Source organism: Ciconia boyciana, chromosome 25, assembly GCF_034638445.1.
Source record: "Ciconia boyciana chromosome 25, ASM3463844v1, whole genome shotgun sequence".
Classification (NCBI taxonomy): Eukaryota; Metazoa; Chordata; class Aves; order Ciconiiformes; family Ciconiidae; genus Ciconia; species Ciconia boyciana.
The window spans coordinates 1,185,991-1,212,070 of NC_132958.1; the positions used below are offsets into that span (position 1 = coordinate 1,185,991).

Consider the following 26,080-nt stretch of genomic DNA (forward strand, 5'->3'; position numbering starts at 1 on the left):
TAGATGCAGCAACTACAGCCGCCCCGGGGTACCCCCGGGATTTTGGTACATTTGGAGAGAAAACAGGTTCCTGCTCTGCACTCCCTCCTCTGCGTTGACTTACGGCTGCTGGGGGAAGCTTTGCCATCAGTAGGTTATGGCTAAGCCCGCACCAGAGCAGCGCAGGGAGCTTTGCAGAGGGCTTCACTGTGGTTTTTTTTAATAAAAACACACTCGTCTTTTTGCAATTCATCTCGCTTGAGGTTTCCCTCTGTGAGCCTGTTTCCCAACGTGGCTCAACTTACCGGTCCAGGGTTGGATGCAACACACGCCGGCTATTTAATTCCTATATCCCGAGTGATGCGGGAGGGAATTGCCGCCTTGATCACCAAGTTGTTGTGCTAAAAAATAAATATTATAAAAGCTAACTCCTTACCTGGTCGTTAGAGGTTGGTCTCCAGCAGAGGGGAGTTACCACCATCCCCAGAGGCAGCACGTTGCCACAATAAAGCCGTCTTCTTTTTTAAAATCGCTGGGCTCTCCTTTTCCTTGCCTGGGGATAAAAACTGAAGCCGCATTTCATGGGCAAGAGCTGGAAACCTTCAGAAATGGGTGTTTTCCCCCTGTGCAAGCCTTGCCCAAACATCCACCCTGCTCCAGGAGGTGGAAGTTGTGCCTCCCTGGGGATTTTATTCCTGGAAAAGCCCTTTAGAAATGCTCTGCAGAGCAAGCTGCTCTGTTTTTTCCTTTAGCTATGTCTTTCTGGGGCCTGGGCACACCTGGGGTCTGGGCACATCTGGGGATCTACCACAAAGCCGCTATTTTTCAGGAGATCAGGCTTAATATAACTATAAAGATACCCCGCAGTGCAATGACAACGGTGCCACTTCCCTCCCCGATAGCCCGACCGGCGTGGAGCGAGTGGAAGCCACTTTGCAAAACGCAACAGAAGTCACATTTATTGTGTAAAAAAAAACCCCAAACCCCAATAAGGAGATGTACAAACGCTTCAAAACGCCAAGGTAGCAAAAGGACCCTGGGGAGCTCACGTGCCCGCACAGTGCATTGCATTTTTTATAACCTTCCAGTGTTACTTTACAGTTTCCCCCAAAGTATCTTCTGAACCTGAGAAGATAAATTGCATTATTTCCACATTCAGCATCCGCCGCCTCCCTAAGAGCTTTGCTCCAAGCTGCCTTTCAGTCCTCCACCTTCTCACACTTTGCTGTGGCAGACGGCGCCTTCCTCCTCCTCGTCTTCCTCATCCTCAGCATTGACGGGAATGTAGCCCCCTTCCTTGGGCAAGCACCAGCACCAGCCCGCGCCGCTCAGATCCACCGCCCCGAAGCTGAAATCCCGCATCTCCAGGAGCTTGAAGTCAACGGTGTCCAGCTTGGAGTAGATCTCGTTGAGCTTCTGCCAATACAGCCAAGCCATCACGAGGCCGATCACCTGCAAAATACGAGCGTTAAGGCCACTGTAGTCAGGCAAACCCTTCCTGAAGGTCTTCTCATGAAAGGGATGCTGTCACCTGAACCTCCAAACCTGGCCACGAGACAAGAGAGGACAAGATCCAGGAAAATCTTATGCCAAAGCAACAGGCCCGTTGCTAAACTCATTAATGGCCACGTCCATCTCACGACTTCCCACATCAGCCCTGACAGCGGGATGCGGATCAGTTGAACGTCACCACGAGCATTGCAAAGAGAGCACCAGAGGTCCAGGCTATTGCTAAATTTAAGATATTGCTGCAAGCGTGGTGCCACACAGGTTATTTCCCATTTCCCTGCTGGCTGTCAGTGAATAAAAAAAAAAAAAAGCTTTAAATCTTTAGGAGAAGAGACAAAAAAGGATTTTCATCAGCACAAGATTTCAAGCACATTGCTTTGATTTCACCTGATGTTTCCTTTGTGGTGCTACGCTGCGGTGGCTACCAACAAGATGCCAGCGAGGGCGCGGATTAGGCGATAAGCCGTCACGAGGAGCTATTTGCAGACCAGGCGCTGACGAGGGGCACGGTGGCAATCGGAGCATTTTCAGCACAGGCTGCATATTTCCTACTAACCCTTTACCCACCTTGACTGCTGATCCTTAGAAATAAGGTTTATTCCCTATAAGCCCCAGATGCTCCGGGATCGGCACCGGGATACAAACAGTGCAGCTTTATAGATATTTTCAATGCACGAGAGGGGATGGAGAAGGATGAGACCATCTTGAGCCTCAGGGCTTTTCCTCTCAAGCTTGAGGCTAGTAGTTAACATGTTTTTCTGCATAACCATTCCTTGCAACAAAGAGCCAATAAATAACCCGGTTGCACCTGTACCATCCATCAGCTGGAATCTCCTGTACTATTGCGGCGCATTGGTTTTGGAGCTGAAAAATGTTATTAATCATTTCTCTGGGTCCTGATCGATCCATTAAGTAGTCTGGAAAGCGGGAACATTAAGAGAAAGATAAATGGGGATAAGAGCAAAAGGTTGTAACGCATCTTAAATTAGGGACCATTTTATCCCATAGTGGAAAGGGAAAAGCGTTTGCCCAGAGGAGGCTGCAGAAAATGGAGGCAAAAACTCCACAGGGAAAAAGAAAATCAGATTAAGTGTTCACCCAGCAAGCTGGAAGCAAACAGGCAAACGCAAACATCACCGGGGTTTATTAATTTGCCTTTCAGAGACGGAGAAATACTCCGCCATCTGCGCGAGCAGCTTGCACCTTGCACAGAAGCCACCCCAAAACAGTTCAATATTTATTTTTCCCTCCCAAATTCACCTGGAGGTGGATCCCAAGGAGACCCCCTGGATCGACAGCTCTTCCTTCAACAAGTCAGAAGAAGCAGAAGTCCACGTCCTTTGAGATGCTTTCCCAACACGGAGAGTCCTTCCTTGAAGTCCTCAGTTGGAGCTTGCCCCGTTCCCACTTTCCGAATTGCACCCATCGATCCTCAGAGAGCATCCTGCTTATTTGACGTTCCACCTAATTACTGATAACAGGATTAATCACTGAAAGACCAGACGAGGTGCCGGAGGCTGCTGCGTGGTTACAGCTAGCAGGGCTTTCCCGACTGTGGGAACTACAGAAATACTGGGTTTGTGCCATTAGGGTTCTTTGCTGGGAAAGACGACTGCAGGTGCTGAAAGAAAAACCGAAGTCTGGAAACATCTGAGCATCTCCTTTTGTTATCCAAATGGCCTGAAATCAGGTTGTCTTACAGCCCCGGTAACTTTTGTGTATGTATCTGCGTAGCTCCCCGCTGCCCTCAAAATATTCACTCCCGCGCTGCACATTATATATCCATCTCAGCAGGCAACTCCTTCCCAAATACTCTACGAAATTATTTCAGCCTGTGTTCAGAGATGGCATTCATCTCCGACTCAAGCTGTGCAAGATGCATGCGCTCCCCGAGAACAGGCACAGGACCAAAACTGGGCTGTGCAACCTCGTGGTCACCTGGGATGGAGCTTGCTTTCGGCAGCGAAGCAAAAATAACAAACCCAAAGACTTTGTCATGGAAACACCAGCCGGGGTCGTGCTCTCCTATCCCATATCTGTCCCCTCTTTTGTCCCCAAAAGCTGCAGAAACCTCCAGGCAGGGATGCAGGAGGCCAAGGCTGGTTGGACGATGCTTGGAGATGGCTCCGTCTCTCCGTGAACTGCAGGGAGAGCCCAGAGCAACTGCTCCCACATGGATCCAGATAATAAGATTGTGCTAATCCATATCTACAGCAGAGCCTTTAAGGATTTAAAAAGTTTTTAAATAATATTTAAATGTATGTCAAGCTTCAGCATTATTTACTTCTATTAGCATGTCGTCACTGGGCAGATTAAAATCCACTGCTGATACAGTGAAAGGACCAGGCAAGCAGAACCCTTTGAAATGACAAATTTTAAGGCAAGCATGTAATTTCTTCCTCCCTAAACCAAACAGTAATTCAGAAAAGATTTGTGTTTACAATAAATTTAATGCAAATGGATCCAATTCTGCAAAACCAGCAACGTTCGGGGACATCATCCCTCCTGCTCCTCTCCTCCCGACGGCAATGTGACGTCCAAGGTACCGCAGGACGCAGCATCCCGGTTAAACTGGGGATTTCTTGAACGGAATAAAATTACCCCGAGTCCTAAATCAGCAGCCTACATCCCACAGCCTTCGCTCTCCTCTGAGTTATGAACCAACTTCCATTCCAGCTCGCCTCTAAATATCCTCTTTCACTTAATGAAAACAGAAAAAGCTGTCAGGAATATAGATGCATTCAATATCCCTGGCACCAAGGGCACCATGTTTTCCAGAAGTAAAGAGACTTCTAACGTGAGCACTGATTTTATTGCATTGCAATGTGAAGGAAGACGTTATAGCAGAGGAGCATGTTAACAAAATGTATCAAGTGTGAGGCTAAAAAAATTAAAAAGCTGCTTTTCTCCCTGACTTCCCCTCCCTGTGATGGTAGTCGCCAGCGAGCGAGGGGAGAACTGCTTGGGAGTTACCGCTTGCGGGTCATTTAAAGTTAGAAAATTGCCTGTTCTTCCCGGCTGGCATTTAGCGAAGTACAGAAACCACCGCTGCCTCGGGAGGTCTCTAGTCTGCCGCTCTCTGAGCTTTTTGCTGGGGATTTAAATGCACAGGATTTGCACAGGGGTACAAGATCACTGAGTAGCTGCTCTTACAGCGTGCAAGAGCAGTTGCGTGCATAAAATAAATCCAGAGACCTTTGCATATCAAGGGAATCAATAAAGCGTGCAGACCCACCGGGAAGGCACAATATGATTTTATATATATAAATATATATATATATTTTTATAAAATTTTTGCAATGATATTGCAATAGCAATTGCAATATATACATATTGCAATATATACTTATTGCAATTTGCATTGATGATGCTATTTGTAATTTGGTGGCACCCAAAGTCAAGGATCCCCTGTGTGACAGCCATGGAAAAAACCACCCCGCAGATGACATTATTTGACAATTACTGCCTCGCTTCCCGTCCGGACACTGCAGGAGGGAGCGTGCAAAGGCTTGCACAGGCGTATCCTCCCTGCAATCCTTCCCTTCACGCGTGTTTTCCTCCCCGCTGGGGCATGCTGCCCACCTCACCCTCTGCTCCCCGGCCACCTTGAGCACGAATCGAGAAGGGGAACTTTGCAAAACCAAAGGGTCACCGTTAGAAACAACGATAATCGCTATGGCCATGCAGATACCTGGATTATCACATTTTAACTCACTAAGCACACAGGAAGGAGATATCCTGTTGCTTTTTTTTTTTTTTTTTTTTTAAGAAAAAGTTAAATATATAAATGCACAGCAAAACAGAATGGGGGGCAGATGTCTGGTGCCATTTCCCACCTCTCCAGCTCCTCCCAGTAGCAGCTCGGTGGCCTCAAGCAGGTCCAAACTGGCATTTTGCACTGAAGACCAACTGGAGCTGAAGACCTTCATCTCCATCTCTCAGCAGTGCCGTGGGACTCCCCTGGAAAGCCACAGCTGAAATCTGCCCCAAACCCATCCAATTTAGGGTAAGGAACTTCTGCGTCTTCATTTGCAACCAGCAAAAGGGTGAGTGGAATGTCTGCTGTCAGCGAGGGCCAGCCATAAATTCTCCCATCCAACCCGCTAGAAAAAATTTATGTCCATCAGAGAAAAAAAAAAAAAAGTGCTCCAAAGCACGAATCCTCAGGGATTTTGTCTTAGACTCCCAGGGGCTGTATGATGCTTACGAGCCACCTGGGAGGACGGGGAAATAAAAACCATTCATCACTTGCAGCTTTTCATATCCTCCCGCACCGCTTAATCAAACCCCTCCTTTGTATTTCTCCTGTCCCCGCGAGTCCCCGGGAAAGGGACCTCCCTGCCCCAGCAAAACCATGCGGGGACACGCAGCCAGGCAAGGGCAGTCTGATTATTTTTCTGTTTTAAGCCTCAATTATAAATGCTCATTTAATCCCAGAAGGTTCCCATGGATGTCTGCAAGTCCCTGCTACTGAAAGACCCTTGAGTTTTCTCCATACAAAACAGCAAAAGCTCCAAAAGCAAATTAAAACCCCGTTATTTTGTTCCTGAACTTGCAATTATTTCTAGCCAACTTAGAACAGTGACACTAATTATAACCGGGTGCTGTATCACAATTAAGCTATGGGTGTTGGCCTGTCTGGCTGAGCAAGGACACCATCCTGCTGCTGTTCCCAACTCATCGCTCCAGAAATAAAATAGTTATTGCCCCCGACACAGCAAATGTCTCACTTCATCCACTGTTGTTACTCCAAGGCATGAAGAGTCATCTTTATATTACAAGAGATATCCAGAAGAGATTGGAAATACATGGTCCGGTGGTTTCAGCGCCTGTTCTCCACTCTTTTTTTGTGCTGGCAGTGAAGCCTCCTGGTTCTCCAGTGCAATCCGTCTCAGATAAACCCTAATATCGTACTTCTTGGGATCAACGCTTGCTCTCTCCTTCAAAGCCCAAAGGTCTCTTTCCTCTTGGAGCTGACAGCAGCCAGCGAAGTCCTTCTTAAACCATTTCAAACAAGACAGCATCGGTCCTAATTACCAATTTCCTACCAACATCACAAGACCAAAATGAGATTAATATGGAAGTTTCGCATACTTTAATGCAACTAATGGTTATTCCTTCTCTTCCGGCACTTGAGGAAGCAAAATATATACAAGTATTCGAGGCTACGCTCTGGTGCAGCGCAGAGCCTTCTGCTAGACATAAGCCACGTATTTCTGTCTCCCACATAAGCGCTGTAAGATTTATTATGAGGCTCTTTTGTGCTCAGCTCCATCCTTGCCAAGCCCCAGCTCTGCTCAATGTCTCATAGTGGCTCCACTTGTTCTTTCAGATTAAACAGTTTTGCCTTAGGAATAGGTCTCAACGGGGCTGAGATGGCCAAGGTCTAACTGCAACATCCTCCTCACTGGGAAATGCTCGTTGATTGATGGCTTGTCTGGCAAAAGGAAGCACGCTCGGAGTCAGGAACATTTTTGGAAGCAAAGAAGGAAAGGGCTCAAATGCTCATTTTCACATTATTATACGAGAAAAAGGTCTGGAAAACCACAGCTGCTTTCCCTTAGGGGTGTGCGTATCCATGTGTGCATGTGATCGGTGGCTCGATTCAGGGGGGAAAGGTTGCATTTTGGGCCCTTGCAGGGCACTCGTAAGGAGCTCAGCTCCTCCAGTTGCATTTTCCTGGGCAAGCAAGCATGCAAGGCTCAATTTGGCTTTTGCTTAACAAGGGCAAAAATTAAGGATGCAAAATAGCAACAAAACGATGCTCAAGAGTGACAGCAGGGTGACAGCACGATTAACCGCATCCCGCTGCACCACGGTCCCGACAAAACCAACTCTGCCCATGGAGAAAACAATCCATCAGCCCAACGAGAGGCTTCTGCAAGTAAAACTTCCTGCAAGAAAACCCTTTTCTATGCAACCGTCACCAGCTGCTACGCAAGTGTGGACCAGCTCTGGAGGTCCTTGGCCATTTGGGTGGCTGTAAAGCTGGATCCTGCTAAACAGAAGAGTTGAATCATTTCAAGCTTTCCCAGAGCTAATCAAGTAAAAAGCAAGGATTTATCTTTTATTAGCTTTTCCTTCCACAAATTGATATTTATAGACCAGGGTCTCGTAGAGGTCATGGACTGCAGATGGAAAAATCCCTTTTATTCCCCTTTTCTACTACATTAAGCACGTGTCAGCCGCTTGAGAATATACTGCCTTCCAGCCCCTGAAGCAACTAAGATATTAAAAAGCGAACAAAATACAAATTAATCTTGCAAAGAAAAAGGGAACTTTGGCAATACAAAGCCCTTTACACAAGGAAACATTTAACATTACTGTCGCCAAGAGACGAAGACGCCAACCTGCAAAATGCACGTTGCAAGTCTAATGCTGCATTTTTGAGGATTGAAATGGTTGATCTTCTGGATTTACACTCTTAGGAGGGAATATCTGCCTCTACACTGATGCCCTATTACTCTGTAGCTGCTCCCAATGTAGAGCTTTGGCGACTGATGAAATATCAAAGCGAAACAGTGGCAGCAGCAATTTACTGTGAGTCAGCTGTGCGGCGGAGTCGAGAGATATTAACGCTTGGCAGTGACCTTTCAGAGTGTTTTTTCTTTTTAATTGGACTTGTGCCACTTTCTGCTTCTTTAGGATGGAGAAAAAGGGGTCGAAAAGGTTTCTTTATGCATTTGTTTCTACCTTACTGCAGTAGCTATGTCTTCACCTTGCTGAGGAGGATGAAATACCATCAGAAAACATCCCCTGCAAAGACACGGGGATGGAAAAGTTGGAGATGCTTTTCCTGAGGTCAATATAAAAGTTGCTGAAAGAGCACCTGGGCATGGGAAAGAGGAAAGAGCAATGCACAAGGTTATTTGGCTTATTTTAACTATAAACGCATTTTATGCACGCTGTAAACGCCTTGGATAATCTTGCTAGAGGCAGGGAAGGTAGCCAATACAAAACAAATTTATGTGCTTTGCTGCACCTGATGAAAGATCTGGGGTTGCTTCATAATTAAGCACAACTAGTACAAGGCCACAACGTGAATCTGCCATTCACTGCCAGTGACTAAATTAAAACATCTTTTTGAGAGCGATACAAAATGCATCACGGTTTGGCCTCCATCTGCAGCTTGGCTGAGAAGAAGGGCAAGGAGATGGGATTGTTACTGGAGAATGAAACACAGGGGAAAAAAAAAGAATTAAAGGTACTCTGCAAAGGCAGAAAAATAATTGAGTTGGTACATTTATGCTTTGCTCTGAATGAAGTAAGACAAATGAACACAAGCACTTCCCCACTCCTAAAATGGGAATTTTTTTTTCCCATTGCTTGATGGCTTACTTAAAAAGGGCAGAGACATTCATGATTTAAGAGCAATCATAAAATTACAAACTCCCTCTGCCTGGCACCGGCCAGGAGAGAGGCTGGCTGCCATGCGGTGACATACCCAGGCAGGATTTTTCCCTGCCTCCTCACCCGTTCAATCAGTTCAACACCCAACAGGACCCAGCAGATTTACAGCTTCCCCCAAACCCAATTAGACAGACGCCCGCGTGCATGAGAAAGCAAAGCCAAGCAGCCTGCCCTGTGCCCTTGGCCTCTCGCACAGATATTTGGGGAAAAGCAGAGAAAACTAAAAATTCAGTAACCTCCCGTGTGATGGAAAGCCAAAATTTGATGGTTTCCCGCATCTGCGCATGATGGAAAGACAACACTGCGATAATTGCCCACTCTCCGTGGGCGCTCTACGTCAGCCAAAATTTTTCTTAGGTCCTTCTTTCTGCACAAGAAGAGACGGTTGCTTACCCCAAATCCAAGCACAAATCTTGGGCACTCGGATGATGAATATCAGCCGAGCTCCAATCCCCAACCTTCGAGCCCTCGAGCTGCTCGTCATCACAGACGAGGCTGAGGTTGGATCCTAAGGAAGAGCAACACTTTGAGGAAAATTGGGCACACCCCAAAGCTGGACTTGGGACGTACATCACGGTCCCAACCTTCTCCTCAGCATCCTGCAAGTTTTCCACCAAGGTGCTTTGCAGTTCCATGGTGAGGCACGTGTCCTGTGTGGGACATGGCAAATACCCACGGGCCAAAGATGGGACAGGTCAATATGTTCACTCTTCCCAAAGTTCAAGGCACTGTCACCTCCCCACATCAACAGCGCCAACCCCTTCCCCCTCGGATCGGCAATTCAAGGACAATATTCTCACACCAGCTTTCTGCTGGCAGCTGCTGGGGATGAAGCTGTTTCTGGGCTGACAGCTCCTGGCAACACAGATGGCCATTTATAACTTAATTCCCTCCAAAACCTGACAGAATCAAATCTGATTTATATTTAAAACCTGGAAATCGTGAGCAGATGGGAAGAACGAGGTTCTTCATCTGAAGAGCATTTAACGACACGCCAGAAAAATCACAACGCTTGCTCAAAAGCACTTGATATTCATCAAGGCTCAGCAATCCTTATTGCCATCTCTGGTTTTTCTCCCCATCCTTCCCAATTAAGAGCATCATGTTGGCAGGTTAATGGGTAACGCAACAGGCGGCTCCTGTAATGGCCTTTCGACATCCTGCGAGGCAGATGGAAGCGGTTGCCTCTATTACGGCACTTTCTCACCCCATTTCTGTGCCCGTTACATTTCCTGGTGGTAGCACAGCAGAAGTCCATTGCTCATCTGCATGCTTTGGAGAAAGCACTTTAGAAACGTGGAGCATCACAGGTAGGATTGGGCACAAACTGCTCCCCTGGTCTTGGTTTTTCGTCTGGACCATCTGAGAGCTCAAGAGGAAAGTCCATCCTTTGAAAAATTAGCTCAATGCACCACATATTTCCCCAACAGCTTCTGCTTTATTCACCCACTATTCTACCTTTCACTGCAAGCAGAAACACATAAAATAAAGCAGTAAAACATAAAATAATTCCATTCCCATTTAGATAAAACGCCATATCTGGAAAGCATCACCAAATACCTCCAGTGGTAAACCCAATGTTACATCCAATGAGGTAAAAAGAAAGCTTTCACTTGTGAGCCTCGAAAGGAATTTAAAAAAAAGGATCAAATCAAGCCTAAATCATCAAAGTTTTGTCAGAAATAATTCTGGAAAGATCTAAGGGAGATATTCACCTCCTTGCTAGCACAGTGCCAACAGTGTTGCAAAGCTGCAACCCAAAATTTCTCTCCATATTGAGCATGGAGAGCTTAATTACCTGTGCGGGAAAGTTGCTTGGATCCTCAGGCATCACTAATGGGAAATGGATTTCATGATGCATGGCAAATCCTGCTAAATTTACGATTATGGTTTATTTTGGTTAATACTTATGCTCCGTTTGGAGAGAGCTGTAAAAACAAATGTAAAAGGATTCGCTGTGCTAACGTACGCGTGCCTCGCTTTTAGATGCTATTACTTGATCGATAATTAGATTTCAGGAGTACGTTATGAGACAGCCAGCACCACAATCGTAAACTGTTAATTTTGCTAAGGATGCTCTAGAAAGCGCTGTGACTTTCCCCACCCAAGACACAGATCTCAAATGGAGGAGGGAAAAAGAAGAACCTAAAAATGAATTATTTTCCTCCTCCAGCACAGTGAAAGAAGCCAAGAGGACACCGACCGGATCTACCACGTACCTGTGGAAGCAGCAGGGAGCAAACGATGCCCAAAGTGGCCTCGAAGTTGTCTTTGAGCCAGAGCCCGACAGCGTGGATGCAGCCTCGCACGTGGATGATGTTGAGCAGCTCCAGGCGCTGGAAGCAGAGTGAAGAGAAGCATCACAGTTTTCATTGAGACGTTGAGTTTAGGTGGGAGATGTTATTTCTTGTGTTTGCTCCTTCTTGCAAGCCAAAGAAGTGTTGCATGAGAAGTGTTTGGGAATTGATTTCTTGGATTGGACTTCTCCCTGGATTTTCTTGCCAAAAAAACGTGCCTGGGAGCTACGAACCATATGCACGGAGATACTGCAGCTCTCTGCTGCGATACAGCCCCGCGGTCACATCTGAACGTCTCAAAATCAGCTTCTCTCCTACCACCAAGCCTCAAAACACAACTCAGGACCAGCATTTCCCAGGGCTGATCCAGGAGAGACCTCATTGCTCTCAGAAAGGCCACGCCAAAGCTTGCAGGGACTACCCAAACGTGTCACGAGCCTGCCCATGCTCTGCGAGGCTGAGCAACACCCTGGGACGCTAGGGAAAAGCAATAAAAATGAATTTATATACAGCTGCAGTGAGAGCCATCCTTGGTGGGGAAGAGCTTACCTGCAGATAACCAGTCCATTCTAGGGGGGCTGGGGAAGGAGAAGCAAGTCTTGTACATACGAAGGAAAAAGCCAACGTTACCTCTTTATCGAGCGTCCGGTATCCACACAGGGTGTTAATGACTTCTCCAGGGACCTGTGAACAGAGAATTAGTGAACAGACTTAGCTCAGAGAAAGCCAAAAGCGAAATATAAGAAATAAGAATAAAAAAATAAAGAAATAGAAGAGCTTACCAAGTTGCCTTGGCCATTCAGCGTAGCAGCTACCCTCAAACCTCGCTTTGCTACTGCAGGCTCCTTTTTGCCCAAATGCAATGCTGAAACCACGCATGTCGGTAATAAGTTGTTGCGTTTTTAAATTATTTTTTTTTTAAACCACTTTTCTCTCTGGTTTATCCCGTTTCAGAGGATGCCCAGGTCCCCCCAACGCTTTTCCAGTGATTTGAGCCAGGACCACCTCCACGTCACGTGAAAATTTAGCAAAGCAGCTCTTTCAAAATGTTCCCTTGATTTTCTCCTTGTTTCATTCCGGCCACCTTTTCTAACATCTTCAGTTGTGTCTCTCCTTCATAATAAAGGGAATTTCACAGGGATTAAATATATTGGGCTGTCCCAAAATCAAGCGGGAATTTCCGCAAAGTCTCCCAGCACTTTAGGGAGAAACATAAGGATTTTAGACATCCCCAAGGCTTAGATCTTTGTTGGCCAACAAAAATGTTTCAAGAGCTACAGCTAATGAGAGAAATCCCTGCCAAATGCTGCTATTCAGGACCTTTATAAAATAAAATCAAACCTAATTCCTCTGCTTCTGTCAGGATGGAAAACAGGACATTTTGGGTTACAAAACTGGTTCTTGGTCATCCCAAAAAAAGCAAAGCCAGAGAGTAGCTCCGGCACATCCTGAGCTAGTTGGGTACTTTGCACATCTTGGGATTGATGTTCTGATGGGGGGGGTTTTTTGGCTTGTTTCATGGATCAAACAGCAGCTTCCATAACACCAGGTATTTTTCAAGGGGCCTTGTGCCCATAAAATAATAACGTGCTGAAATTATTACGCTTTCAGAAAGATGGCTTTGACAACCAGTAAAAGCTCCTGGACAACAAAACAAAAACATCCCATGCTTCGGAGGCACAGAGATGAAAAAGAGAAATGTGCACATTTAGGTGTAAATTATGCTTTCCTCCAAGACACAGCGTAAAAGAAATGTGCACCTCCGGACAGACTCCAGACATAAAGCTGCAGCTTGTTCCTCCTGCAATTGGCAGGGAAATTATTCCAGCGCTACCCTACCAAGAGCTTCTCTACCTACCACATTACTCATAGTGCTATCAAAAATCCCATCTCTCACCACTACAAGACACTATTTACAAACTGGGCATAGTTAAGGAGACTAATTAGTCCCTGTGCATATGAAAGACTTGCAGGGAAATCTGGACATCAGCAGCAAAGCAGCCATCAGGGTCGATAAGAGAGATCTCATCCAGGGTTGGGACCATGAAATGGGAAGCCTTCAGCATAAGGGGAATTTGCAACGCTCTGAAGGTAAATGCTGTCGCCTGTAGTGGTATAAAGGAACCTGTGCATGGCCAAGGATCCATCTATTTGGTTTACATTAAAAAAATAAACCATTTTTCTTGACAGCTTTCAGTTGTCCTTGCTTTTCAGACTTGCTTTTGTGGACATCACAGGACCCTTGCTAGTGAAACACCATTGCTTTCTATCGGGCTCATCATCTGAACGCATCTGCCTACAGCACAAATTCATCACTACTTTTCTTCCTTCTTGCATTAAATAACCAAGGGTTTCTCAATCGTCTCCAGTCCTGCCCATCTCTTTGAGTAATTCCCCCAACACCTCGTATTTGGGAGAAGCGTGGAAGATAGAAAAGTGACGTTTTAACCTTGATTGACTTTTGTGAAGGTCTTGCATGGAAGAGAAGGTCAGAGCTGAATTGAAATTTCTAACATAAAACCAAGCAGAAGCCTTTATTCTTCCAGAATGCATTTTGATGCCTTCAGGGATCACAAAAGAGCAGCACACACAGATGTTTAAAACCCACCGAGGGCAGAAGACTGCAATCCGTGCACTTTTTATTTAACCAACTGCTTTTCCCCCAGAAATCAGTGCCAAATGTCAGCAGTGACACTTCACAAGGGGTTCAGAGCCACTGCGCTTGGCAGAGGCACAGCTACGCTGCCGCCTCCCGGGAGAAGGCACAAGTGCCTTGGAAAACCATTTAGAAAAGCACTTAGAGATGAGGATCCAGTCTCACACCCTCAAGTAGGTGCATACTTGCCCGTTCCTTCTTCCTGGGAAGACTTTAAGGTCTATGACTGCAGAGATGAGACTCTTCAAAATAGCCAGAGCATTTTTGGAGGATGCCTGCTCTTGTTCCTGCAACTCGGCCTGCCCTGGAAGATGCCCCAGGGGATGCAACACAAAGCTCCTGGAGGGTCTTGTAATAGAAAAAGTCTTTTCTTGGAAAACAGGATGGTTTTCTGGTGGTATTTAATGACAAGTTGAAAACATGTTGCAATCAACCCCCTAATCCATGTTTCACGCTCCTTCCTTCAGACAAGCTCGCTTCTATCAGCATCTTTCATTCTTTCCACAATATTACATTTCCAAATGACATCTTCTGGTACCTCTCTACTTAAATCTCAAAGGTCCTCTAAGACAAAAGGACGCTTCATTCTTCATCTTTCATTCATGAAGGCACAAATAGAGAAGAAGGACACAAGAAGAGAAGGGTTTCTTGCCCTACAAGCCGGTTGATAAAAAGGTTATTTACAGTGGAGAGACCATTGTGTTCACCTCTGCCCAATGCAGAAGAATTCATACACGTGCCTGGGTGGTCCCTGGTTATCTCTCCAGCTGCATGGCCAACGCAAGATCTTCTTTTCCGCTCTCAAGTAACATATTTTGGTGGAAAGGTTTTTCAGCGGGACCTGCACGTCGCTAAGACCCAACCAGGTATGTCCAAGTATCACACACAGGTACCTTCTTCATCCCGAGGTGCAGAGGTGCTTCTCCCACCTTCTCAGCCCGCAAGGAAAACCCCCACAACAACTTTGTAATTTCAGCAAATAGCTATGAATAGATGTGCTGGAGCTTACAGTAAATGCAATTACGTGGGGTTTCACTCTGTGGTTTAAACTAAATTTTTATTAGCTTGTTTTATGTCGCAGACAGCAGAAAACTCCCAAGGGAGCTGGCTCTCTCAATCCATTTCATGTACTATTGATACTGCGTCAGGCTGATTTCTTAAGCAAAAGTGCCCTGCAGTGCCAAAAATCAAATCTCTGAAGAACAAGGCTACATCTATCTACCTGGTTACTCTTCTCCCCAAGAACGGGTTTCATTTCTCATGAAGACTTAGATGCATTTGGTGAGGTCTCGCTTCCCATAAAACTGCTCCGGCTGTCAGAGCCACATTCATGGGCTTTAATTCTCAAAAAAAATGTAGAGGATTTACTGTGGTCTTCCCCTCCCAGGGCCTGGCTGCTCCAGTCCTTCGCTAGAGCATCCTCCAGACCCAGCTCATTGCAATAGGAAGCCAAAAAGTTGCCTTATTTCTTACCCTACTATATTAATCATCTGTGATTTCTCGTACCTCCAATACTGCCTGCTCCGCTGAGGTCTTTTGTTTGCCAAGTTGTCACCCAAAACTGTGGGGAGTGTAAAAATACTGAAAAATGCACTTGACTCTCTCCAACACATCCTCACTTGTAATACAAAAGGACAACACATGAATTTCTGATTCCACCTTCAGGAGCTTTAAGATTCTTAATCAACGCCCTGATTAGAAACGACAATTATTTTTGCAGCTGATTTGCATGTCAGGCTTCCACTGATAATTAAGACACTTCAGATTTCCCTCTTTTTCCATTAAAAATCCAACAATAATACTAGACTGATGATACATTTCCCTTGTGCAATTCGTAAAGCCTGGGGCACAGCCAGGGTTCAGAGGCAACGCCGACACTCCTGATGCTCTGAACCTCGAGGAGGTTTTGCTACCAGGATTATGCTTAGCGAATCCTTTTTAGCAATGTTTATAGCATTTCTGGCCACAGCAACCAGGGATATTTGCACTTTTTTCCCCAGCCATGGCCCAGCTCCTGACATTTTATCCACAGCATGTGTTAGATTGATTGCAGCGAGGTGGACGGTTGTATTAAACAGGACGGTGTCAGAGCACTTAGCTTAGTCTCAGCAGAAAAGCGCTGCTTGGGGGGTGGGTGTCTTGATTTTCAGCTCTGAAAATCAGCACAGGAGACCCTAAGGGCTCTGCAAATCCACTCCCCCCTCTCTCCATCTCCGTTGACCCAACTCGCAGTGTGTCAGAAATGCAGCCTTGCAAGGGCAGTTGCTCACGAGACTTTTCTTATTCCATGGCACAGGGGTGGCTCTTTAGCCAAATACCTCTCCCGGCCCCATTTTCAGCAAAACCCTCAAAAACCTCCTCATTAGGAGGAGACACCAGCAACCATGATCCCCATATACCGCTAAACCCCACAGTGGCCAGCTCAGAAACGTGTTCTCTTGGACAGGAAAGCAGAGGACAACAGCTCCTTCGGATCCATGCTGAGATGCAGCCAAGTCCTTTTAAGATGCTGCTATTTCTTTGCAAAGCGATCCTCCAAACCATTTTATCTCACACATAAGGTTGAAAAACAGGAACTTGGCATTTCTAACAACTCCTCGGCATGATATGAATGCAATTAATAGCCCAGTGCTTTGGTATTAGATGTTAAAACAGCAGAGCCTACTAAAATACGGTGTAGCCCATATATATATTTTTTTAGTTTCTTTAGCGTTTCACGCTGATGCCGTCTCAAACCGCTTTGCAAGATGGCAATACAGTTTACAAGAAACCCTATAGCGTGCAAATATGCAGTAATAACCAGCTGGAAGAGTGTGTTTTGCTGAAATATTGACTGAAATAAAGGCACTTTCCATGCCTCGGCTGCCTTACCTTCCTGATACAGCACGTGTAGGGCACCCCGCACGCCAGCGGCCCGCTGCCGTTGCAGGAGTGGTACTGGTTAACCTCCCAGTCTCGGTACTCATCACCACCGCAGCAAGAAAACTGCAGAAAGAAGAAAAGGAGAGGATGAGACGTGCGGCTGAACAAACCTCGACATCTCTAGCTCACCAACGCATCTGCCCTCCAGCCTTGCCCTGCATTTCCAATGCTGCTTTGCAACGCCAACATTGAGAGCCCCGATTATTTTCTGCTTTCCAGGACCCTAAATACGAAGTTGAAGACACCGTGTAAAAAAAGAAAAGTGGATTTTTAGCCCCACTTAGCCCCATTTTAGAGGTGTGCGGCAGTTATAGATGCGTACACGCGTGTATTGGAGGCACCCTTGCTTTCACAAGCCCAGGAAAGATCAGGCTCATTCATGTTTCACTGATTTAATTACAGGCGACTAATCCATCCTATTCCTGGGGCATGCAGGAGAGATGGCTCTTTCAGCACCTTGAATGAATGTATTTCTTGGCTCTTGAAGGCAGCTCGCCTAGTTGGTGCCATTCGACAAAATGCTAATAAGGCTCTGCAGTCTAACAGGGATTTCTCTTCCCGTCAAGTTAAATTAGAGATCAAATGCTACAGCTACAAAGGAAAAAAGCTTCTTTTTTCTTCTGTTCGCACAATGAAGAAAAAAAAAAAGTTTAATGAAAGTCATTTTCTGTTCTCCACAGAATAAAAGTGGGCTTATTATATACAGAGTCGTCCCTTCTCTTGGTAAACAAGCTTGAATCTTTACATTATCTCCCCAGAAAGAAAAACCTGAAGTGGGCAGGAGAGGTGTGTGTGCTTGATCAGACAGAAAAAAAGGGGTTTCCCCCATTTCTTTAAGCACCACACTCTTCAAGGAGCAGTTTTTGGGAGAGGTTTATCCCTGTGAGCACCTGCTCCCCCTCCTGCTGTGGGCTGGTGGCAATGCTCGGCCAACGGGAGTCAGAAAAGACATCAGCTCTTGGGGTCTTTGTGGCCTCCTCCCATGCCAAAATAGGCAGATATGGCCAGAAGCAGCCAACCCACAGACTTACAACTGATTTCTAACTTCCTACCTTTAATTCCTCCATTGCTTTTAATCCTACCTGTATCAGTGAGGGACACCAGCTTGCAAAAGTTGCCTGGAAAGAGGGGGAGAAAAACACCTAAAGGGATATTGGCTATTGCTACCCGTTTGATAGCCCCATGCTGCAAAGAAGTTTTTTCCATTTGCTTTTATAACCGTGCAAAAATTGGTATAAAATCCTTATAATGAGGCTTACTAGCTGCTGGGAAGCCTCACCGGGGTGTTTTCTTCTTTGCAAAGAAAGGTTTAGCCCAAACTAAACCTGGATTTATTTCTCATAAGCTGAGACAGACTTCGGTGTGGGTTTTACCTTCACGCAGGCTCCTGGAACTCAGAGAAGCATAACAAGCAGAAAAACCAAAGAGAGCCCATAGAAAGAGCCTCACAGGTCGCATCTGAGGAGCTCTCCGTGTCGAGGACCGCTGCTGCCACCCGCAAGATGAGGGCTCATTACGGCTAAAACCATCGCCCCTGAAGCAACAACGCTCGAACAAGCCACGCCGGTGAAAGCTGCCTTTAATCTTCCCCAAGAAGAAAGGAGGAGGTTTGCAAGCGCAACACCCTCATCCCTCCGAGCCTTACTTTGAGTTTGGAGCCACTCGGGTTTGAGCAAGAACCGCAGCCCTGGCAGCTCTTTGAAATTCAAATCCTGTGCTCAGCAAAGCGGTTTGAACTCTCCTCTTCCACCTGTACTCAGCAAACCATTAAAAAAAGATAAAGCGAGGAGTGGCAGATAGCTGCAGTTCGTGTCTTGGGGCAAACACGGGCTTTTGAGTCATCGTTGTCTCCAGCCTCACGTCCAAGAGCTGCAAAGGGCAGCAGTTCAGCAAAAATGAGTGTTAAAAACATATCAGTATTATTTTCTTTAGGGCAATTTATTTCCATATCTACTTGCTCACAGGCAGCCAGATCGAGTAGGTGTCAACAGGTAAAACCACATTATTTGCACCAGCATCCTGGTAATGTAAAATATTAATGTCTGGCACTTCGGACCATAATTACTTGTTATTTTTACTGTATGCTGCTGGTTTAAGTGTGTGAAAGCAGTTGGCTCTAGTTTAAAGCATCACTTGGGAGAGGGTTTAAGTAAAATTCAAATCCTAAGGAGCGCAGTGTGGTTTTGCCTGACCTAAATAAGCCACGTGCCAGCTAACCTATGCATAGACAATGTTTTTAATAAGGAAAATGGCAAGAATAACCACTGAATGATGATAACAGGCTGCTCTGAGCTTGTGTTTTATCAAAAAAGCAGGTCTGGGTGCAATCCTTCCAAACTGACTGCAACTTTCCATCCTCTCAAAGTGAACCAGGCTGCTCAGGTCCCGTAAAACCAATATCCCTTCTCTTAAAAGCACTTATTCCTCTGCATTGCTTCTCCCCGGTCCTACCCTCAGGACAAAGCAACTCTGCATTTCAATCGCTGACATTGCTGCTGTTCCTGGTTTGGAAATCATAAGCTAATATAAAAGCTCACAGCAATGAGCCGCACATTTTTGCAAAGCTCTTTCTCTCGCTACGGGATAACGTGCAGATGTTAAAGACTTATCAGCAACACTATAACTGGCCACAACTGCTTTTAGTACAGAGAGAGACTTTGAGATGAAGATCTGCCCCTGAAAACTTTTTATTAAAAGTCAAGTGAAGAAGTAGACGGGGAAAAATGTTGTAAAAATGGGGTGAGATTATAAGTGCCTGATCCTCGCTTGTTTGGAGATACAGAAACCTTCCCGCAAATACATCTGCTTTATCTGGAGATTTGTGGTCTAAACTCCTTGCCAAGGCTCGTTGAGGATGGCTCCAGCTTGGCCTTTCCGACTGCTCGCGGCGGCACCCATTTACCATTCATACACAGAGGTCTGAATTATAGCATCCTCTTAGAGAGGGTGGAGTAAAACTTGAAAAAGGTTCAGATCTTTCTCAAAATCAGTTGTGTCTTGAGACCTTCAGAGGGCTCCCCGACTTATTAATGCTCTTGGCTGAGCAACGATGACTCCAAGAGCCAAAAGCAGGTATTTAAGTCAAGAGAGGGGAGCATGGAGGGCACCACCGGCCTTAAATTCCAGCTACATCAAAGAAGAAGGAGCTCCACAGTCTCCTTTTCTTCAAAGCGAGAGATAAGATTCACGTATTTATGGTGCTTCAACCCATAATGAAAGGAGAAAAATCAGGCCGAGGTGAGAACATTCAAAGTTCATCTGAAAGCAGCTTTGCTGGCAAAGCCTGACTCTGCTCTTGAAACCAAGCCAGGAGACGGAACATCACTGCGATTTCTCTCCTAGATCTCAAGTTTTTGGGTTTTTTCCACTTTTTTTCATTCGCTAAATGCTTCGAGCCAAGTGCTTCCCTCCCGCAATAACACAAATAATGGGTAAACCACATATCCTCACTCAAAACATGAGCAAACCTACAACCCCTAAATTCCCAGGAACGGCTTCTCACCAGTACTGGAAAAACCAAGTGTTGCATTAGAGCCAACCAAGCTTGTCCGGACTGGCCATATGCTTAACAGCGTGGATAATAACTTCAAATCCTGACTTTATTTGGCTTTTTGATGTACCTGGGGGGGATGCATCATTGCTTTGCTGAAGCGCAGCTACCTTGGGTTTTGAGAGACAAAAAGGAAACACATCTAGCTGGGGGTCAATGGCAGGAATTAGGAAGGCATTTTAATTTAATACTTAATTTAATACTTAGTACCTCAAACAAACTACATGGTGCATAAAATACAAGGCAAGAGCAGCAGCATATCAAAAGTTTGTTTAAAATCAGTAAGAGTTGTGAGGATGGTTTTATCGACCTGCAGGTTGGCTTGAGGATAGGAGACGGACCCTGCCAACTCCTGGCAGGCTCTAAGCATTAGATATGAGACAGCATATGCAACCACACGCCTAAAAAAGTTCAAGCAGACTATGTCAACCCCCAATATCGGACTGGACATAGCTCTTGCCAGTCCCAGGAGCAGCTTGCCCCCGGTGTTACCCATAGAGATGCTGGAGCTCTTCTCTCCTTCCAGCTACCGCATGAAAACACCTTATCTGCAATTTTCCTGTTGAGTCAAGGGCTTGGCCAGCTACTGATGACACCTTGAGTAAAGAGACATACCTAAGGTGGCCTATCTAAGGGTCACTGCAGCCCTGAAACAGCTTTAGCACACGTTATTTTATTCCTCCACCTCTCTCTATGCAGGTTGGGGTAGCTATCAAAAAGCTTTCAGGCGTTAGGCACCGGTTTCCCATCAAGATTGGGAAATACAAACATCCTGGCATGGTCCATGAGGTGGTGTGGAGCAGAAGATGCGCTTTGCAGGGCACACAAACGACAGAATAACTCACCAAAACCCCCTGTGGGGTGGGCTTGGAGAGCAGCACAACGCAAAACTGTGCAAAAAGAGCAGTGCAAACCAAGAAAGATCGAGATATTCAAGACAGATCAAGTAAGGCACCCTAGGGATGGGAATAAACTCTAAAAGTACAGGGAAAACTAATGCTTCTGCTTCAACGAGGCACAAAGTTAACCACTCCTCGAAAAACTTCACAACCAGACCTCCTCGATGCCACCCCCTCCAAAGACAAACCTTTTCTTGTACAAAATCCAAGATGTTCTTGAAGTCAAGGTCATCGTAATAGTGTCTGATGCCCTCCTGGATGTTGGAGTGGAAAACTGCATTCATCTGGGAACAGAAAAAAATAAAAACACGGCTCACACGGGGAAAAGGCACCGGGAAAATATTGCAAAATATGAAAATTTTTTTCATAGCAAGCGTTGCCAGCTGTTACCTGGGGTAAGAATTTAACCCGCGTGCTGACACAAGCCTATTTCTTGGGGCAAAACTCATCATTTTTGAGCTCTCGGGGTTAGCAGCATCCCATAGCACCTCTCCCTTTCTTGCACATGCAAGCAGACCCACGCACCTTTACCCACCTGATTTTTCCTATATGCTGCATATTAAATTTAATTATTAGGGTGACTTCTTCGAAAGCTCCCTCAAGCTCTCCAATCCCATTGACTAACAGGACTTTAACCACTGGCAGGGGGGTTTCTGCTGCATGAGGAGGGGGCTGGAGGAGGTGAAATGGGCTGTGACAGCCAGCACTGCCGGCTGCACGGTGATTTATCCATGGGATGAGCGACGTGCAGGAGCAGAGACCTCAGAGCCCTCAATCACTCCTAATCCCAACAAATCATTCAGCAATTCAATCACGCCTCGAAAGGGAACGGTGCAGCCGGGCTGGGGCTCTCCCTGCTGCCTCTCCAGCCGTATCTCCGAGGACACTTTGACACATCAGGCACTTCGCATTAAACACTAATTGAATCGAAAATGTATTTTACGGATGCCCGGGAAGCTTATTAGTGAGCTGGGAGTGGAGGCTTGAAATGTCCTATGCAAAACCTGACGCAGGTTTGTGGTTTGACTTCTGACAAACCGCCAAGCAGAAGTATTAATGAAGGAAAAAGGAACTTTTTTCTGAGTTAGAAGCAGGGGAAAGGGCGGGGGGAAGAAAACATTGTTTTTCATAATTCACTCTGACATGAAAATTAGAGGTTGGGCAAACTGGGAACGGGGAGAAGAACATGAAAAAAAGAGAAATGAAGGCACGTCAGAGCAGCAAACAAAGCCTGCCGACAGCGAGGGATCAGGCAAGGGGATCTGAAAAAACCTTTAAGAAATTGCTCATGTGGAAGTTTATTAAAATGTTAATTCCCGGTTTGCCCACCACCAAGACCAACACAATGGGCAACACCCGGGTTTCACCGTTTTCTGCTTGTTTTCCCCCAGATAGGCTCACCCCATGATCCTATTGCCCTCCAAGAGGATATCAGCCCGGAGGCAGCCTCTGTAATTAAATCTTGATTCTAAGGTGAGAGATAAATGTCACAGGGTTAAATCATTAAATTCTGGTTATGAGATCTCTCCACTCCCTTCCCTTCAAGGACGCCAAACCCGTTATCTCTGATGATCTCCAAAAACCCATTTGCATATCAACAGAGCCCATTTCAATGTTCAGTAGCTTCGAGGCCACTGAATTTGTTCTTTGTCCCTGCTTATTTAATACAAAATCCAATTAAATATGTTTTTAACAAGTTTAATAAACAACCATTGTTCCAAATGCAGATTTGTGCCTCCGAACAATTTTAGGTCAAATGGATTCATCGCTTGTCAGATCTCTCTTTTCTCTCTCCTGCATTGTTTCATTTTTAATTAGGTTTTGATATTGCCCGTTAAATTTAAATTAAGGGACAATTTAGGCACTAATGGTTTCTACTTGATACAGGAGTTTAATCACGAGGCTGCAATCCCCTCTCCTGATGGTACCAGCGTTTCCCCGTTGCATCCCTGCAGTGCAGGATGGTGCTGAGCACCATCATCGAACCTCAAAGGTGAAGCAAAGCAAAGGATTTCATGCTGAATTTCAGAAAAATACAGCCTCGACGTGGCAGCACATATTGATTTTCGATACGTGGGAAGGACTCAAGCAATCTGATTTTCCTCCGAGAAGCACATCGCTCCACCGGTGCACCACGTTTTTCAGGGATCAGAGGGTTTTGGAGAGCTCTGGGAAGCTGCTGGATGGAGTTGGCTGCAGCATCCAAAAGGCAACGTCCTCCTCCACTGCCTCCCTTCAACTTTGGGGCTCACCAAGCACATAACTCCCAACCTCAGCCTGTCTTTGGGGCTCACCAAGCACAACCTTGACGGGTTTGAAAGCATCAAGCTATTTGTGAAAGGCGAATTGATTTTTAGAGCCTGTAAGTAGGTATCTCAGATGTTGTTCTCCTGCCTTGTGCATTCATTGAGCCAGCAGAGATCAAGATTCTCTATTTAATTGTTTGATCAATTGCAAGGGTAAGATTAAATTGAAAATGGCAGGGTTTCTATAGCAGAAGGCGTGCGGCCAGAAAGGACATCCGTTGGAAGCATTTACCATCTCACCGGCTCAGCTATAACTCAAACCCGTCCTTGCAAATGCAAGCCAGCAGTTAACGTAATTGAGGCGAGGAGCTTAATGAGTCCTCAAGCAAAAAAAAAAAAAACACAACAGGTTTTTTGCTGAGAGTCTGCACAGGGAGCTGCGGCTGCGGCGGGGGCTCTGGGTGGTGCTGGCGATCCATCGAAGCTCTGGAGCACAACAGACAGCCCCAGAAGAGCAAGAGCAATGAAAACCTTCCATTTTCAGGGCGGACGCCAACAGATACTTGAGGATTTTCCTCCCCGATGACATGTGGGGCTGCGGTTTGTCGCCGTGCAGCATCCAAAAGCCTCCTGATTGCACCCACCTTGTTTTCAAAGATGATTTCGATGAATATCAGCAGCAGCTCCGTGAGGAAGATCACCAGAAGAACCCAGAAGAACTGAAAAGAGAAAGGGAAGGATTAGCCCTGCTCCAAGTCAGGCCGTGTCGTCTGTCAGTGGTTAACCGCAACAAGGGAGACCTGGAAACCGAGAGCTGCTTTGAAACACTTAGAAATCAGATCATTTCATTACGAGCTCCCCAGGGAGCTGCAAATCTCTTCCAAAGGTCTCAGTCCTAGCAGGGAAAGCAGTTTGCTCCCTTGTAGAAAGCATGGCAGGAAGGAAGGAAGGAAGGAGGGAAGGATGATTGAAAAAAGAAACCAGATGCAATCTGAATGGCCAAATTCTGCATGGGGAAACAGGTAAAATGGATGCCGTGGGAGCAAATATTATCTCTGGGTAGATATAGGTGTGCAGCATCCCTCTGTGATGGGGTGCTGGTGCTTGGTGGAACATCGATGTTTCCAAGCTGAGCATCCAATGGAGGATCATCCATCCCCCAGAGTACGGGCAATAACTCATGCCTCTGCCAGAAATGATTGTGGCAACAAATTTAGGCTGGAAATCAATGTTCTGATGGAGCGAACGACTTAAACTAGAAGGTCCGATGTTCTTGCAGCCCACACCCATCAGTCTCCTAATGCTTTGGTCCCTATCTGAGAGGTCCCATCGGGCATCGCATCCGACTCCGCAGAGGATGGAAAACAAAGCTCTGCTCAGCTCACACTTGTCTCCCCAAGGCTACCTCCATCAGCGGCTGTGGAGACTCGCCAGAAAAAAGGAAGGTGGAAAGTTACCATGGTAACTAGCTAAAAATCCAAAAGCAAGTTAAAAAAAAGGGGGAGAGAAGTAATTTATTACCACGATACTCACTTTGACCACTGGTTTATTAGAACAGCTAGCGCAGGGATCTAGCCCAGAAATTATTTCCCAAGCTTGGCAAAACCAAAGCGCCGTTGCAGCAAAACACCACTTCATGCCCCAAACCATCGAGGTTTTTAATTAGCCACCCACCAATGAGTTTTGCACCGTGCTTATCTGCTAAGAGCCAGCTAGCACGGTCCCACTGGAGGAGTAGCACCACTTTCATCACCAGCTAAATCAGCTCATAACGGGCCAGGTATAATTAGGCAAGGAATCCCATAATTAAGGAATACAATTAACCAAGCACCTGTTATCTCACAGGCAGAGACGACATGCAAAATGCTGCACGCATCTAAACTGATATAAAAAGGGGTTGCTTCGGGAGGCAGCCCCAGGCAGCGCGGTTCATGGTTTTACCAAGCTGGGCATGTCTAGGTCTCGCAACGCTGCAGCAAGAAAGAGAAATTCAATTTTGGAAAGGTTTTTGTTCTTCAACCTTAGTTAAAACCCAAGAAAAAAAATTGAGAGCTCTGTCCTCCGTTTACCAGGAAAAAAGGCAAATTCTTACCAATCCCATTGTGAGCAGAGACAAAAGACCGTGGCTTCGAAGTCCAAGTGAGGACCACCGCTGTGTTCATGGTCAGACCAGTGCACCAAGAAACGCCTAAAAATCAGCAGGATGCGGTACGCAGAGCCTTTCCTCTTGCCAAACCAATGAGAAGCTCCTCTGAAAGGACCAACCCTGCAGCTCTTCCCAGAAACCAAGAATTTTAACCCAAGAGACCCCTCGTGCGGGTTGGTAAACAGTTTTTCTGCTCTTTCTAGCGCTTTGGCCATTGCACACCATGCACCGATTTCATCTCCCACTCCTTTCGGTCTCAATTTCTGCCGTACAGCTTGTCAAGTCAAGATATAAAAGGCAAGGTTTATGCAATACAACTCAGCCTGCTCCATGCATATCGAAATCAAGGCTAATATTTAATATCCAGGTTTGACATCTGATTTATAAACAAACGTGGGCGTGTTGTGCAGAAGTCCATGGGATGCCAGCTGTACCTGGCTATTAGAAAAATGATGACTGAATGGGA

The 26,080-nt window shown here is 46.0% G+C and overlaps 1 protein-coding gene across 2 annotated transcripts in view; it reads right to left on the reverse strand.

Moving 5' to 3' along the window:
* Positions 1 to 961: 961 nt before the first annotated feature.
* The window catches only part of LOC140643957 (tetraspanin-15-like), a 98,258-nt gene continuing 73,139 nt past the window's right edge, over positions 962 to 26,080 (reverse strand). The window contains exons 4-9 of one of the 2 annotated variants that reach the window (XM_072846347.1): positions 24,113 to 24,187; positions 21,411 to 21,506; positions 16,723 to 16,836; positions 11,826 to 11,879; positions 11,118 to 11,234; positions 962 to 1,431 (exon numbers count right to left, since the gene is read on the reverse strand). In XM_072846347.1, coding sequence (XP_072702448.1) covers positions 1,195 to 1,431; positions 11,118 to 11,234; positions 11,826 to 11,879; positions 16,723 to 16,836; positions 21,411 to 21,506; positions 24,113 to 24,187 — 693 coding nt within the window. In that variant the 3' untranslated portion in view covers positions 962 to 1,194. Of the gene's footprint in view, positions 1,432 to 2,328; positions 2,953 to 11,117; positions 11,235 to 11,825; positions 11,880 to 16,722; positions 16,837 to 21,410; positions 21,507 to 24,112; positions 24,188 to 26,080 lie in introns of those variants that run through there. The other variant, XM_072846348.1, reaches the window with a different exon arrangement.